The 17,336-nt window shown below is 34.4% G+C and overlaps 1 protein-coding gene across 1 annotated transcript in view; it reads left to right on the top strand.

The window, feature by feature from the left end:
- Nucleotides 1–2,279: 2,279 nt before the first annotated feature.
- The window catches only part of LOC110038856 (potassium channel KOR1-like), a 41,227-nt gene continuing 26,170 nt past the window's right edge, over nucleotides 2,280–17,336 (top strand). The window contains exons 1-6 of the mRNA XM_020743774.1: nucleotides 2,280–2,361; nucleotides 9,910–9,935; nucleotides 10,021–10,326; nucleotides 10,401–10,740; nucleotides 11,761–12,056; nucleotides 12,531–12,611. Of these exons, the coding sequence (XP_020599433.1) occupies nucleotides 2,280–2,361; nucleotides 9,910–9,935; nucleotides 10,021–10,326; nucleotides 10,401–10,740; nucleotides 11,761–12,056; nucleotides 12,531–12,611 (1,131 nt within the window). The remainder of the gene's footprint in view (nucleotides 2,362–9,909; nucleotides 9,936–10,020; nucleotides 10,327–10,400; nucleotides 10,741–11,760; nucleotides 12,057–12,530; nucleotides 12,612–17,336) is intronic.

Genomic DNA, 17,336 nt, shown 5'->3' with positions numbered 1-17,336 from the left:
CATCCATTCTGCAATATCTTAAAAATGATAAATATTTAAACATGCTAGAATATCGGGAAAAGCAGGAAACCCTATTCATAAAAACATAAAAATTGAAGCGGTTCGTCGTAGAATAAAACATGAAAAAACAGTAAAGAATAAAATAGTTAAGATATGATAGTTGATGTAAAAAACACTACATAATAGAATAAAAGACATATGATTGTGTCCCCATGAAAAAACAGTAAAGAGTTCATAACATAAACATTACAATGTTCGATAGTAAAATAAAACAACATAAGCAGTCAATCATTCATGTAAGAGCGCAAGTAAGCGAGTCGGAATTCTGGGTCCAACTTCGTAAAAAACTGTCTGCGAGTTGGGTCTCCTAGCAACTTCACATACTTCACATAAATCTCTTGGTCGCCCTTAACACCGGGATATGTATTTAGAAGCTGAAGACATTCCTTAATTGCGCTATCCTGTGATGGTTCAAACCTAGCTTTACAGGATTCAAGCAGTTTATCTATGGTACTTCTGACAAATGCAGCTCCTTTTTATTTTTGTCGATCTGGGGACGCTTTCTCCCTCTAATGTCTTGAACATCAGTGTTTATGTGGTTGGGATCTTCTCCTGACTCAGCTATATGCTCGGTTTCCATTTCCTGTGGTAAGTCAGCAAACCCCTGTTCATTTGGGGTGAAAGCATGAGCTCCCGTTGCGACAACCCCAGTGAACATGACATCCAACTTCTCCTCCAAAATTGGATCAATGCCACTACATTTGAATTTTTTGGCTGCGGGCACTGCCTGTTATAGATTACAACATTTTTTTAGTGAAAACATTTCATTGTGAACATTTATGCAAGAAGAAGTAATCTTAGGTATGTATTTACCTCTAATTTCTTAGCCCACCAATCCTTTAGTGAATCATTTGTCCGCTTCACTGGATCCCAATCCAATCCGGTTGATCCTCTTTTGAGTTCTTTCTATATTTTTCAATCTTTTTTTAATTGATCCCACTTGTTTTTGAGTTTCATCCGATCGGAATCCGTTCCAGTCAGTTCCTTGAATTTAGTAATAAGATTATGCTACCCTTCTTTATTAAAATAGGTGGTGGGCCTATTTCCCTACTCAACCTCCATCAGACAGAGATCACAAAATATAATAGTGGACTATCTATCCCACATGATAGATGATCCGGTCTCTTTTGGTTTACTCATTACTATTATTCAGGAGAGAACACATCAGCCCAATAATTAAAGGAATTAACATACCTTAACTTCCAAAAAAAAAAAATTGCAAATGAAACTTTTAACTAATCGTACAAGTAAATCATGAAGCTGTTTTGCATTATTATTTTGATTCACATAAATCATGAACTTTATAAGCATGTCATAGCATGTCTCAACCAAATTATGAATTGTGAGTAGTATATGTTTTAAATTGATAATACAAAAAAAATGATTTACATAAAAACCCAAATTTAATAAATCAAATTCAAAAGGCAGATACAAGACCTATTCCTAATCCAAATTCCTAATTCCTAAGACTCATCCCACAGTGGAAGAAGAGTAAAAACAACAAGAGCAATAGTTGCTACATGATAGTAACAGTTTTAAATTTGCCAGCTACTGCAAGCAAACAGAGCTGAAAAATAAAAAATGAGGACTGAAGTTGGCCATAATCAAATAATTAAGAAACTGAAAGCATCATTAAATGGATGAAAGTGTAATTACATAAAAATAGTTTTACATCAATATAATTTTAACCAATATTCAATATTAATGAAAACAAATTACTCCCTTACAAGTCTTCACAAATTCACAACCTTATCACCTAAAAGAAAACAAAGCTCAAAGCAGAGAGAGATAGAAAACTGAGAAATAACAAGAGGAGAATGATCTCACAGGGCGCAAAAACCACATGACACTTGCAATTTACAAATCCAACCCAGAATCAATCTCCTCAGCTAATTAGTTAAAAACCGTCCACAAATCATTTAAAAAATAGAAAAATAAAACAATAATATATCCGAAACAGGGGAAAACAGAGAAGAAATCATGAAGCAGTCTTCTCCCCTCCGCAGAATAGCATCACGGAGACAGAAGAAAACCCAAGACTTTTTCCGCTCGTTAGCTCAACATGGAAGTCAGGGAACGGAAGACGACTTCCTCACAGGGGATCGTGAGGCCCATATCATGGTAAAAACAACAAGAGCAATAGTTGATGAGAGGGGAGAATGGATTTACCTGGAACGAGATGAATGGCAAATGGAAGAGCTGGCGGCCGCCTGCGATTAATGTCGAAGAAGCAGGGAGAGGATCTACGTGAAGAGCAGGAGCGAGCGTTAGAATGTCGTAGAAGCAGGGAGAGAAGCGCTGGTTAGGAATGCAAAAGGGAAGGGAAGGAGCGACTCCAGGAGCGGCTAGGGGTTGCGGCTATGAGGGGGGGCAACGCGGGACGGCAGGAGCGGCAGCTAGGGATTGCGAGCGAAGGGGAGGGAGCATAAGCGGCTAGGAATCGCGAGCTAGGGGCTCTTCCACAAAGCGGTAATTTGCGATTGCTATGAAAGGGTAGCAATGCAAATTAAGATTAAACGCAGTGAAGATACGCTGCCCGCGGGGGTAATGCCGCAGGCGAAATTCTTTCTAATCCCTAAACAACGTTTTTTAATAAGCTGGCCAAAAAATTCTAAACAAACACTAAGGCGGCGAGAAAATTATGATTAAAATTTGATCAACAATCTCTTTTAAAATTCCGTATATTATTTTGAGATTGATATACAATAAAACTTTGAACGAAGTGTGATTAAAAAATTGTCCCATTTTTTTTTTATAAAAATCATTGTCAATAACCAAATATAAATATGTGAGGGATTTATGTCTAATGCATGTCGGAAGATTTGCAGAGGTACAATAATAAATTTGGCATTTTAATGTTGTATGAAAATCATGTAACTAAAGTGATATGTTGATACACCAAATGTTCTCACGTAGAAAACCTTTTTAAAGAGGAAAACATCATAGGACCTAGCCAAATTGAAATAATTAACAATGTAATGATGAGTATACAAACTTACTCTTCTCCTGATTTGTAAAGATAGAATTATAAGGTTGATGTGCGATGATATTTTAGTAATAGTAACTGTAAGAAGCTGTGTAGTCATAATAGATTATCATGGAAGCACTAGTTCAACATTATTGTTGTAGACGGTGGTGGTAACAACATCTTCTCGTAAAGGCCACAGTTGAAATTCTGGTAGTAGTTGACCATGTGGGTCGTAAATGGTTGCTTTAGGAGTGTCGGTTGGCCACAAAGACAATAGTAAGGAGCTACAATAATATCCATAGGATGCAGATGTCAAAGTTTGAAGATGTGTGATTTGTGAGCCGCATAGGTTGTGGTGAGAGTTGTAATAACGTTCGTAGGACGTTGAGGTCGGAATTGGGAGCTACATGAGTTGTGATAATGTTCTTAGGCTGTAGAAGCCAAAGTTGGAGCTGCACGAGTTATGATAACATCCTTAGGCCGCAAAAGCCGGAGTTGGATGCTGTATAAGTTGTAATAACATCTGTAGGTTGTAGAGATTGAAGCTGCTTGTTATATAAATTATTATCCATAGGCCGCAGATATTGAAGTTGAGAGTTGCATGAATTGAGATAGCGTTTGTAAGCTGCAAATGTTGGGGTTGGGTGCTGCATGAGCTGAGATAACGTTCATAACCCACATTGATTAATGTTAGGTTCTACATGAGCTAAGATAACGTTTGTAGGCCTCATAAGCTGGAGTTTGGATTTATATGGGCTGAGATAACGTTCTAAGGCTATAGAGGCTAGATTTGGAAGTTGCATGAGTTGAGATAACATCTGTAGGTAGCAGAGGTCAGAGTTGGAAACTACATCAACTGTGATCAGGCTGGAGTTGGGAGCTGCATGAGGTATGATAATGTTCATAAGCCTCAAATGTCGTTGTTGTGAGCTACATGAGTTGTGGACCATGTAGGTCATAATTGATCAAGTAGGCCATAATGGCGGACTACATGGAGAGAGCTTAAAAAATCTATAAAAAGTCACCATATCTTGAGTATGATAATTATAAGTAGTTATTACAGGGCATATTATTACACCTTTTGGAGGATTTCTAGCGTCATATGTAAGGTATTTCATTGCATTGTATTCATGATGTATTATTATTCTATATGTAGGATGTGATCGCACCATTTTTGGGGCACTGTTACACCATTTGTGGGATGTGTTGGCCCACTGTATACTCCGTTGTTTCTACTACCTTGGTCAATCAGGGTGCTTTGTTGCAATGATTCTGGGGAGATCGACGATGGTTGACGACAACTGACGAGTGGTGGTTGGCGGCTGTAGGAGTGGATGGTGTTTGTTGTACATTTGGTGTAGAAAACTGGACCTTAGTTTCTTCTCTCTAAGCTTCAGACTTCCCTGGTTCATGGTCTATTTATAGATCATGGGAGAGGTCTCCTTGCAAAAAAAGAAAGAATTCAGATCACTCCATCAGACGACCTAGAGAGATTCCAATGATCAAAAGACATTCTCCAGATTTTTGAGTGCCTTAACAGTGTTGGAATTGAGTAAGACACTCGATTTGATTATAAGCTTGTCAGATTTAGAATTTGTTTGACCTTGCAATTGAGCTGTACAAGCTTCCAAAAATTGTTTAGCAACTCTATCTGGGCTTGATTGATTTGACTCAGATTGCGTCAATATTATTTTTATTGCATTCATCTCATCTCATGGAGCCGGTCAATTGGACTGTTACTATGCTAAAATAATTTTTAATTAAATTTAAACATTCATCATTTAAAAAAATTATCTCGATATTCATACTACGTCTCTAGGTCCGTATTGAATGATGAAAATCTATTGATGACGTATCAATGTCCAATTAGCATTTGATTTTATGTTACTAAAAAAAATGTTCGAAATAGAACGTCAACTTATGGTGTGAAAATTTGGGCCAAAAAATTCTATCAAATTTCATTGTGCATTAAATTAAAATTATATAGTCATTAGATTTATATTTTGATAGCATAATATATAAAAAAATAGTTTATTTATATTATGCTTTTTTTAAAAAAAATAAATTCAATACTTTAAGCTCCACTTATATAATATTCTCTTTTTTTTGAAACACTAAATTTGACCTTATCTAGAAGAAAAAAAAACAGGTTATTTATTTATTTATTTATTTGATTAATTAAGCCGTCATTTGTTTTTTCTTCGCATATTGACGTATATTTTGCAATTATTTGACTTGGAAATATCAAGTCAAACAAATGGTCATTTTCTCGGGTTATCATGAAGAAATTTATTTGACATTCGGGGAGTTCACCCGTTCAAATTCAAGGAGATAATTATTGAAAATAAAAGTACTTTTGGTTGATTCTTTCTAGTATAAATTAAATCAAATAATTCTTTATTTTATTTTTGACCTTTAATTGAATGAAAATTAATATTGTGTAAAATTATGATGTATTTGAAATTCATTTTGGTTGATTTTCAAAAACACTACAAATTACGAGGTTTTATTCTGCATCATTCAGGTGTTATTGTGATGATATTGAGTTGATATTGTGTTATTATAACATCCGGAATATTCTCATAATACAATAATATATGAATACCACCACAATAACACCTGACTAACGCGGAATAACATTGGGGGAATATTCCCTTGTGCTAAAACAAATTCTTTTTTTATTTTTTTGTCACCTCCATGTGGCGTGATTTTATTGGACTCCGGACGTAATGTTTGTGCTCGTTGCTCGCCACGAGGAGTCCAATAAAATTACTGAATTTGTAATATATTTGTTATTTTTAGTATTTTTAATTAAATTTCAAAAAAATGTCAAATTAATACTAAAATCAATTCTAAAATTATAATTTTTTTTCTAAGGTTATGATCCACTTGAGAAGCACTTTAGAAAAATCTGAATTAATTTTACCTTAATTTAAAAATTATTTTTTCTTATCTTCACATATACAAATTATTTAAAATTTAAATGTATTAAAAACTTAGTCAAATTTTTAAAGAGAAAGCTTGACTAAGCCTCAATAAAAAATTGAAGTTATTTTGAAATTAATATTTATTATTTCATGAATTATATAAATTTATATAAATGGTTTGAATATTAAATTGTAGAGACTTTTTCAATATTAAAAATAATATAGCTCAAACTTTCATAAGTTATTTTTATTATAGAGACCTTATATTTAAATTTTAGAAAGTTTTCAAACAATAATTAATTTCTTTTTTTTTCTATTGAAGTTGTAAGACTTAATTATATATTTTTTAATTAAATAAATTCACTTTGGTTTAATAATTGATTTAAAAATTTTATTTAATCTTAAATTTTATGTTGTTATTTTTTGAGGTTATGGATACATCAAAAATATTTTTTGGAGCTTTGATGATTTATTTATTTATTTATTAATATGTTTAACTATTTATTAATATCTATAAAGAAAACACATAAAAAATGCCATTAAAATAAATTCAAATAATTATAAGAATAGGAACCCCCAAAGAAACACTCCATTAAATTTTGAGTTATTTTTAAGTTATTTTATTTTTCTTAAAATCTTTAGGGTATTTTTGACTCCTAATATTATTTAAATAATAAATTATTTTGAAAACTAATGGAACTTTACAAAGAGCCTTGGGGTGTTATTCCAACTTCTCTTTAAACTTTTTTGTGTGGTTTAGAAGTTTAATCTATTTTTTATGAATTTTATAATTGATTTATATTTAAAATTTATATAAAAAAAAATTACACCAAAATAGGCAAACCTAATTCTCGTAGGCATTCTCTATTATGAACAACTAGGGGTATGAATTTTGAAAAATTTTAAGTCTAGGGATTTAAATAATTAATATCCTACCAATTTTGACTTTGATTTGAGATTAAATGAATTGATTTAATTCAATATAACTTAATTGGGTCCATAATGAGTTATGTAGGTCTATCAAACTAGGTGAGGATTAATTGGTTCAATTTTTATTTGGTTTAGTAGATTTTGACTTGAGCTCTTATGTACCCAAGTTTGAATTTAAGTTGGTATATATTTGGATAATCTTGGCTTAGTGTGGTTCATTTGATTCAATGGTTTGTTCCATGACCCATTAACACAATTAAGGTTCAATTACCTTTCATATTCATTTGTTTGTATTGATTTTGTTTTATGTGAGCCATTTTTTTCAACATCATTGAATTTGGTTTGAATAATTTTTGAATTGGATAAAATTTGGAATCAACAGTCCCATAATATGTCATATTGGGCCAAGTAGCCCATTTAGCCAAATTAGGTTCGTATATATTTTAATAGTTACAAGTAGCCCATTTAAGCCAAATTAGGTTGGTATATATTTTAATAGTTTCAATTTAGGTTTAGATTACTTGAGTTGAGCTTGAAAAAGATTCCTTTTAATTTTGTTCGAGTTAGACTTAGGTGGTTCAAAGTGAGTTTAACCCAATCTCCATAATGGATCATGCATGTCTTGATAAACTACAAAAGAAGACCCGATTTGAATTTGATTGATTTGAGTTTTGATTTGAATAACTAAGACAATTATCAGATGATACTTATCTAAGTTTAATTTTTTAATCTAATCTAATTAATTTGAATTTCAACAGTGTCTTATGATATTCTACTCGACCAATTTAGTCAGGGTGCCCCTAAGATTAACTTTAGTATGGTTCTTTAATGAGCTATAAGGTTATGAATCAAATTTTTAAGTACAAAAGTTAGATTTGTTTTATATAACCCATAGGGTTCTAATGAGTTGAATTTGTCAAATAGATTTGGCGAAGCCTCTCTATGCTCAGGGAGTGCCAAGGCAGGGTTGTAAAATTCATTAGGAAATGATTCCTACAGAAATAGGGCTGATTTTGGGATTGAATAAGTCTATAGGTTCTTATAGAGTCTCTATAGACTAAACAAGATTGTAAATGAACTGCCACTCTTGATGAATTGCTCAAACTCGCTTTATTTTAACTCAATCATGTTTATTCAAATTAGTAAATAAATAAGTTTGAACATTTTTAAAACTTGAAAGTTAAATGAACAAAATTTGAACATAATCCTACTTATTTATTAATGTTTACGAAGAGGCTCACTTGCTATTCAATAAATAAACTATTAAATGCTCTATAATTATATAGAAATTTATTCAAATAAAATTTAATTAATTATAACGTGTGTAATTATATATTTAATAGTAAAATATTTAAATTTAATGTCATTATGTATCTAAATTTAATATAATTTTTCTTATTTTTATTTAAATGAATTATTTCGTACTTATTCTTATTATTTGATTACAATAAAGTTTATTTTCAACTTATATAATATTTTTTATTTAATTGGTATAAACTAGTTAAATACAAACTTTAAACTTATTCAATTGCTTGTTTATTTAGATTTATAGAATCATTTGTTCCTAAATTCATATAAAAATAAAATATTTATTCTAGTTTATAGCTTGTTTACTAAAATAAACTCAAGTGTGGAGGTTAGTATTTCGGTGCTTGAGGGTTGTTGCTAGTTTGGAGTAGTGTAAATCTTATATTCCGACAACTGACATGTGCTAGAATAAACACTCTTAAGTTGGTCGAGTTATCCTAGATTATGTAGGTACTGATAAGCTAACAAGTGCCTGTATAATCTTGCATTGCACAATTCATGTGTACAGTGGTCAACTCTCAACATATTAGAAAAGACATTTTTTTAAGAATTATCTAAAAATATGAACATTCTTGTGATATTTTTATTCATGTATATTTATATAATATAGTTATTATGATGATACATAAGTAAATATAAATATGTAGATCATAGACATAAATTGCGTCGATTTTTATTTTTCCATAGGCTAATAATGTGCCGAATGAATAGCATTTTAGGGTATTTAAGTATACACCGCTATATTCTTATGTACTTATATGTCTAATGTACCAATCTTTACATTAAATTTTATAGCAATTTAGAGCTTAGATCACATCAAAATTTTTATGTAGGAAAATATTCATTTGATTTTGCATAAATTAATGATATTGATAATTTTGATATGATTTTAATAACTATATTTTTATATGGATAAATAAAAATTATTTATTAGAAATAAAATAATAAGGATTCATTAGCACATATGTAAATCATATATATATTTTTTTGAAGATTTGCATGCACATCCTTCAATTCCTATGTATTTACATATATAACATCAAAAATACAATTTTTACACATCTATCAACTTATTACCTATGCATGAAAATGTGTATTATTTATTTATTTTTAAGTTAAGATAATGAAATTTTTAATGTGATAGAGAAGAATTGGATGATATAATTGTAAAAAGGTAAACTTTCAGTGCATATAAGCCAATAAGCATTGGGTGTTATGTATGTAGATGCTACCTTTTTTCGTCTTGGGAGGAAAAATCTTCTGTCGAGTCTCTGGACATAAAGGAACTTTTGGAGTCCAATAACACAAAGTCACTTGTATGTGTGGGTCCCACACATAAAAACTGTTAAAAAAATAAAGACTGTTTTTAAAAAATGTAAAGATATTTTTCGGCCGGTCCCTAAGATTCGACTATCCCTCTTTTAAAAACTCCTCTCAGAAGTCTGCATGAACCCAACTTGAGAAAAAATATCTATGTATGTCATACGGACGTAAAATTGTGTGCATATGAAAGTTATTTGGAAGGTATTGGAGGATTATGTTGCTGTTATTGAGTATATACCCTCAATAATCTCACGAAACTCTGAGTGAGAAAAAAAGATGAGTGCCGAACTGCAAAATATATTAATAGGTGATTAAGAGTTTATTGACATATTATTTAATTATTACCCTAATAACCTCTTAATAATTAAAATAACTGGAATCATATGCACGCAGAAACTGGAAAACTGCGTGCATATTGGGTATAGCGCTCCTGCTTGAGACCCGCACTTACTCCGGACAGAAAAATTTTCCGGGAAACAGAGGGCAAGTTGCTGCGTGGTATGAAATGGTGGTTCTTGCAGGTTATACGAACTCTGGACGCACTTCATCTTGTTGTGGGCAATTTATTCGAACTTCTCCACCCCCTTGGAGTTTGGCTTCTTCCGCGGACTACCCCGCAATCTTCTCTTCCTGAACCTCGCCGCTCAGTTTTTCTTCCTCGCCGACATAATCGTGCAGTTTCTCGTCGCCTACCGCGACCCCCATACCTACCGCATGGTCTATAGCCCTAATTCCATCGCCCTCCGCTATTTGAGGTCCGGCTTCATTCTCGATTTTCTCAGCTGTCTTCCATGGGATCTTATCTATAAGGTCCGTAAACCTCCCCCCTTTTCCCATTTCTACATCAAACTGATCTTACCCCAACCATAATGTCGTCATTGTAGATCTGTGGTAGAAGAGAAGAGGTGAGATACATTATTTGGATTCGCTTGTGTCGGTTACGGAAAGAGTCTGAATTCTTTCAGAAGATAGAGAAGGACATTCGAATCAATTACTTGTTTACGAGGATTGTGAAGCTCATTGTTGTAGAGCTCTACTGCACGCACATTGCTGCCTGCATCTTCTACTACCTTGCCACCACTCTACCCCAGTCCGAGGAAGGCTATACCTGGATTGGGAGCTTGAAGTTGGGTGACTACAACTACCGGAACTTTCGGGAAATTGATTTCTGGAGACGTTATTTGACGTCTTTGTATTTCGCCATTGTGACCATGGCGACTGTAGGTATGTTTCCAACATTCATGTTACTCTTTGAGCTCAGAATTATTTTTAGCTCTTGCAATGATGTTATCATTTTGGCCTGCAAGTGTGTTTATTGGTACACGGTGATTAAATATAATTACGACTGTAATCAAGGGTTCAAGCTTAGTATGACATGGATTGGACTAGGCTTGGTCATATTATAAGCTGTTCATATTTGGTTCTAGCTTGAGCTTTGCATTCACATGTATGTTCATAGTTGGGTTGTCTAAATCTTTTAATTATTGTATTTGACTTGATTATATTATTTTGAAAGATTATTCAATGAATTAATAAATTAGTTAAAAATTTGAACGAGTATCTAACTTTTTATATAAAACTATTTACGAATAAATTTATAAATTTTAATAAAGAAGTAATTGAGTAAATTTTCAATTATTATAAAACTACTTTACAATACCAATTAAATAAGGTAATATATAAGTTCCGGGCAAGTATTCATATAATCAAATAACATAAATTATTTTTGATAAATTTATTTATTAGAATAAGAAAATAAGAAATATATACATTAATTTAATATGCATAATTACTTACATCAAATAAATTATTTTAACACACAAATACATACATACATACATACATACATACAGAAAATATTATTGATATTAAATAATTATATATATCACTAGTAAATTTTTATAATTAAATAAATTTTAAATTATATTTTTATTAAAATAATATATCATATAGATATTAAATGTTTTTGAGCTTAATATTTAGTATGTTATAGGTTAATTGTTGAAGAACAAATTACAAGTTTGTTTATAAACATAAATAAATGGGTTTGGCCGTGATTATTTTTTAAGCATTTAACTTCTGAGTTCTTAAAGAAGTTTAAATTTGTTTATTTATTAGGTAGAACAAATTTGTTGAGTGTTAATCATTCTCAGGTTTATTTTCATTTGCTATTTATGTTGTGATACTTTCTTTTGAGTATTGTTGCCGTGTAAGATGATCAAATTAATGGGTGTTGCATTTCAGGTTATGGAGATGTACATGCAGTTAACTCTAGAGAAATGGTATTTGTCATGATGTTTATGTCATTTGACATGATTCTGGGAGCTTACTTGATTGGTAACATGACTGCACTGATTGTTAAAGGATCAAAGACAGAAAGGTTTAGAGACAAAATGAAAGAACTTATTAAATTTATGAATAGGAACAAACTTGAAAATGACATCCGAGACCAAATTAAAGGACATGTTCGCTTACAATATGAAAGAACCTATGCAGAAGCTACCGTCCTTGAGGATATTCCTGTATCAATTAGAGCAAAGGTGGGAGGATGACAAAGTTTTCATATTTTTGTACCATTAAGTGAAGGATTTCTTAGGATGATGACTCGCCTTTGCCCTTGAAAAAATCAACCTGTTTTTGAATAGATAAACAATTTTTAAAATTTTTTATATCGTTCTTTTCACCTTTAGTTTTGGTCATTACTTATATTCTACAATTTTCTCTCTAGCATTTGAAATCGAGGAATGTTGATACTGTTTTAGCATGTTTTGATAGAAGGAAAAAATTATGTTCATCTGGAAAACATTAGATGTGCTTAAGAATGAATAAGCTTCATCTCTGATTCAAGAATGATTAATCAGTCTAAGAAGCTTTTAGCTTGCATTTATCTTTATTAAAAAGAAGTTCTACTCAATGCGACTCCTTCATTAGTTGTCTGCTTTGTCTAATATTTCCTTGCTTTGCATAGCATAACATTTCTTGCTCTTATCTTTGAAAATGATCTTTTGTTGCAGATTTCAGAAAGCTTATATAAGCCATATATTGAAAGTATTCATCTATTTAAGGGATGCTCTTCAGAGTTTATTCAACAAATTGTGAGTTTTCCTTGACATCAATGATAAAAATTACATGATTTTAGTCCATTTTATTCATTTTGAAACTTATCGACTTATCCTAGAAATGGATTGTGACAATCTGTTGTTATTTTGTCTTTTGAACCATCACCACCATTTTCTTCAAGTGTCCTGTATAGCCAATGATTTTGACAAAAGATTACGAAGCTATTTGGTTTAGTGAGAACATAATGACCTCAGATATAAAGTAATTTGTTGGTGGTGAATGAAAATAATTTTTTTTTATTCCGTGGGACACTTTCTTCATCAATATTCTGAGATTAAATGCGGTAAAATTTTGCATATTTACTTTCTATAGATTAATTTCAGATAGAAGTTGTTCTACAACATATCAAACACCCTCTTTATACTAATTTTTGAAATTTCTTTGTCACTATTTAGCTATCAATTATCATAAGACACTAATTCCTTCCACACTAATTTCAATAGATTTCTTTGTCACTATGATAATTGATAGCCAGTACAATAAAATACTTTCAATTCCTTTGTATTTTTCATTCTTTCAATTATCATAAGACACTAATTTTTTAAAGTAGGTTCTCATTCGAGATTTCAGACTTGACACTGAGGTGATCCTTTGTTTTCCCATTTGAGGCATTCCACTCCTATGACGTAAGATATGTTCGGTTGGGGAGGTATTCCTGAGCTGTTGATGGTAGGGCCTGCAAGGTTGCTTCACCCCTCTTATCGTCTGTGCGATGTCTTTGCGATTCGTGCTGACACATTTCGATGTACATATTAAGTTTCTCAATTTTTCTTGCTCATTGATAGTGATAACTGCAACAAGGACAAGAAAAATTTCATTATACCCTCCTCTGTCATTTTTTTTTTGAAGAAAAAGATAAAACGAAGGCAAAATGAATCTTATATCAACATTAATTTATTAACATTATAAATAATCTCCCTGGGCTTTTGTGTCAATGTTCATTTTATACGGAATGCTAGGGGCTGATCAATCATCCAAAATTTGTTCCTCTCATGGATTTCGGTTCGTTGTTCGTACCTTCGTTATGTAGAAGGGACCTGACATCAAGGAAGACCATCGGTCCTCTCCCAGGGCTTTAATTTACCATCTAGCTGAGCTGGAGGCGATTCTACCCCGTTAGGGCCGAGATCTGCAAGTTGGACTAGAGGAAATGTGTTGGGAGATGATCGCTCTTCATCGTGAGATTGCTGAGCTTCACGAGGACGTATTTGTCATGAAGGTTAGTTTTGAGGCCGACCAAATAAATCAATTAAACTTGGTGGCCATAGGTTAGTTAGGAGGGGTTTAGGCGGCTGAAGATCAATTGGTGAAATATTTCTTGTCAGACTAAATCTTTATGTAATCATGTTTTTCAGATAAATAAAACATTTATTTCATTTTTTGTAAATCTGGATATTTGTGCTCGATAAGACTTTTGCTTACGTTCTTGTGAGCGACGCTTCATCTTCCGTAGAATACCTCTAAATGGATATCGCGGGAGTTAGGGGCTTGCCCTCGGACTTTCCATTTCTGGCTCTTAGATTTACCTTGTCTTTAGTTTGTTGTCGTTTAAACCCCATCGTTCATTTGTCTCCAAAGAGGACCCCTCAGCTTTTCGGTCAGGTGGCCTTTCCCGAACGTTCGGTTCTGTCGTCGTTGGACACACCATTGTTGAATAAACTTTTGTTTTTCATCCTACCATTAAGCTGCGGGCTGCCCGTCCAGATGAAACTGCAACTAATATATACGATGATGACTTGGTGATATATCGAAACCATTTCTGATATGGGTTTGTCATTGTGTCACAAGCTTCAGTTAGTTTTCAACCAATATGGGGTCATTCCTATGCAAATCAAACTGAATTTGATGACGGCGATTGTGACTTATATCATCTTTTGTCGTTAGAGAAGTGTTCCATGGTCCATCGATGCATGTAGCAATATTTTCGGGCGGAATTAGATGGCTATGTTTAACTTGGGTGAACCAAGAGCGTCCAATTTGTCGGTCTAGGCCATCAGGTCATAGATTGGAAGTGTGAATTTTTTATTGCCTCTTACGCTAAGGGTTAGGGAATTAATTTGGTCTCGTCTGACATCTCTTTTCGGAAGAGAAAGGGTACAGACTTCCCTCAGGTTTACGGGGTCGATATCGAGGGCCAATTGCTTTCGATCCCACAGTATAACGCCCTAGCAACCTTTGGGCGAGTTCTATTTCTGGAAGTGTCTGGTCAGATGAAGACAGAGCTATGGGCTGCTTCTGATGCTATGAAGGCCCAACGATTGAAAGAACCAGCCACTCGGTTGGTCAAGAGGAGGGCGAAGATTGAGGCCAGAGTGGATGGGGACCAACGGATGGTGACGATGACAAAGGAAAAGCTCGTTACGGTAGCAGGTGGAAAAGTTGGCCTGGTGGGTAAGGATTTCATTCTTAACATTTCTATCATCTTGTTTGTGGTTTGGAAGATCTCGACCAAGGAGGTGACCTTTGCTGTTAGGAAATTTAGGATCCCAGTTAGTTCTAATATTTATCTTATGATGCAACCCCTCTTGACAGTTGAGGAGTTGAGGGATCGTTTGGGTTATCCGGGGGAGATTCAGTCAAGCTGACCTTGTGAGGGGGACCTGTGAAACTCAACATTGCAAGGGTAAAGAACTAGCCGCCGAATCCACTCTCCCGCTTCCTTTGCTACTTCCGGGAATGAGGGGCTTTCCTTCTCATATTTTTGAGACAAAAATTTAGAATTCTATTGACGGTCTATTCACAACTATTGCTCGATTGATTGATTGGTACTTAGGCTCTTCCTCAGCTAAAACTTACCCTTCCGTGCACTTGGAGGTCATCTGGTCACCAGCGTTCGTGAAGTCTCAATGGAAAATGGAGAGGCCCAAGCTACTTAAGAAAGCCGACCGATACCACTTGAAAGCCTGGGAGGCCTCTATCTTAATTTGGTAGCTCTAGAGTTTATCGAAACTAAGTGGGCTGTGACTAAGGAACGAGCTGAAGTCTTGGTCAGATCGGCTAAAGAGGTGTAAATGCAGGTTGATGCGGCAGAGAAAAAACTTACCGCAGTGGCAGATGAGCTTTCATCAATTTCAGAAATATTCTTACTTGTTGCCAAAGAAAATCGTGAATTGAAAGAGAGAATATCGACTATGAGGACCAAGGAGTCTTTTCGCTACTTCCATCCCAGCCCTAGCAAGTGAAGCTCCTCAATGAACAACTTCGTATAGGGAGTCTGACGACGTTGATCGATTCGTTCGGTCGGGTCTGATCGAACCCAAATATTCTAATCCTCAAGAGTTTGCGACCCTATTTTCTAGTTTCGAGAGTTTCTCGGGGACAATTTGTTCTGTTAGCCTCTTGAGCAGGGCTCAATAGTTTTTTTTTAGTGCTCAGTCAGGCGATCCGGGCATCATGGCTGATAGCCTTCTTTTAATGCTCAACTCGGCAATCTTGGCACCGCGACTGACAACCTTCTTTTATTGCTCAGCCGGGCGATCTTGACACCATGGGTAGTAGTCTTTTTTTAATGCTCAGTCGGGCGATCTTGGCGACGCGACTAGCAGTCTTCTTTTATACTCAGCCTAACGATCTTGGCGCCTTGGCTGACAGTCTTCTTCTTAGTGCTCAGCCTGGTGATCTTGCCGCTACGGTTGACAATCTTCTTTAAGTGTTAAATCGGATGATTTTGCCGCCGCTGCTGGCAGTTTTTTTCTTAGTGTTCAGTCGGGTGATCTTGACGATGTGACTGACAATCCTCATTTTAGTGCTCAATCGGACGATCTTGGCGTCTCGACTGACAGTCTTCTTTTTAGTGCTTAACTGAGTGATCTTGACATTGCGGCTGGAAGTGTTATTTTTAGCGCTCAGTCGGTCGATCTTGGCGACACGACTGTCAATCTTCTTTTCTCCAAACTTCTGACTTGTATCCCTGCCTTTCCCTCTGTTCCCCAAGCGTTTTCCTATCTAGAAAGTTTTGGATCTTCTATTAGTGTTGCATGCATTTGTTTTGTATGCATTTTTAACATGTCACTAGGTGGGAGGCTTGACATTAACAGTGAAAAGTAAATTTAGTGCAAAACTTTTTATGTAAAGAGTACAAAAGATGGGAAGGAGGAAGAACAAGAATAATCTTGATGATATTATCCCGACAATATTTGTTCAGGTGGGCATAGGTGGGGCCTCCGATGTTGGTATCTTCTTCTGTCTCTGGTTTGAGGGTACTGCAACCACAAACTCTTTCAAATTTTCTGTCTTGATTAACTTCTCAATAAGACTCCAGAGGAGTCTACATTCCTCCGTGCCGTGGTCGTGATTCCGATGATATTTGTAGTATTTTCTCTCGTCTTGAAGAAAACCTCCGACTTTCATCGGTGCGGGCTCCTTGAAGTATTATTTACCTTGGATGGCGCTCACAATTTCTGCCATTGATGCTCGTAGCGTTGCGCTGGCCTCTCATAATAATGTATCGGCTGACCTGTTCATTGTGCTAGTGGTACCGAACCGTTCCTCCATTGTTTCAGGAGTACTATCCTTCTTCAAAATGGCATTGGATGGGTGGCCTGTGTTCTTCCCCTCCTTTTTGACTCGCCGTCAGGGGTATCTCTTTTCTAGGCCCGGTGGCCTTCTGGTTCCCGTATGAGAGTGCTTTCTTCTAGTATTTGTTTGTCGGCCCTTTCTAATAGTTCAACAAAGTTTTGGGGCTCATTAATGTTGAGGTT

This window comes from Phalaenopsis equestris, unplaced genomic scaffold, assembly GCF_001263595.1.
Source record: "Phalaenopsis equestris unplaced genomic scaffold, ASM126359v1 Scaffold234178, whole genome shotgun sequence".
NCBI lineage: Eukaryota > Viridiplantae > Streptophyta > Magnoliopsida > Asparagales > Orchidaceae > Phalaenopsis > Phalaenopsis equestris.
The sequence above is the reverse complement of the archived record's forward strand: the minus strand, read 5'-3'. Positions and strand labels throughout refer to the sequence as shown.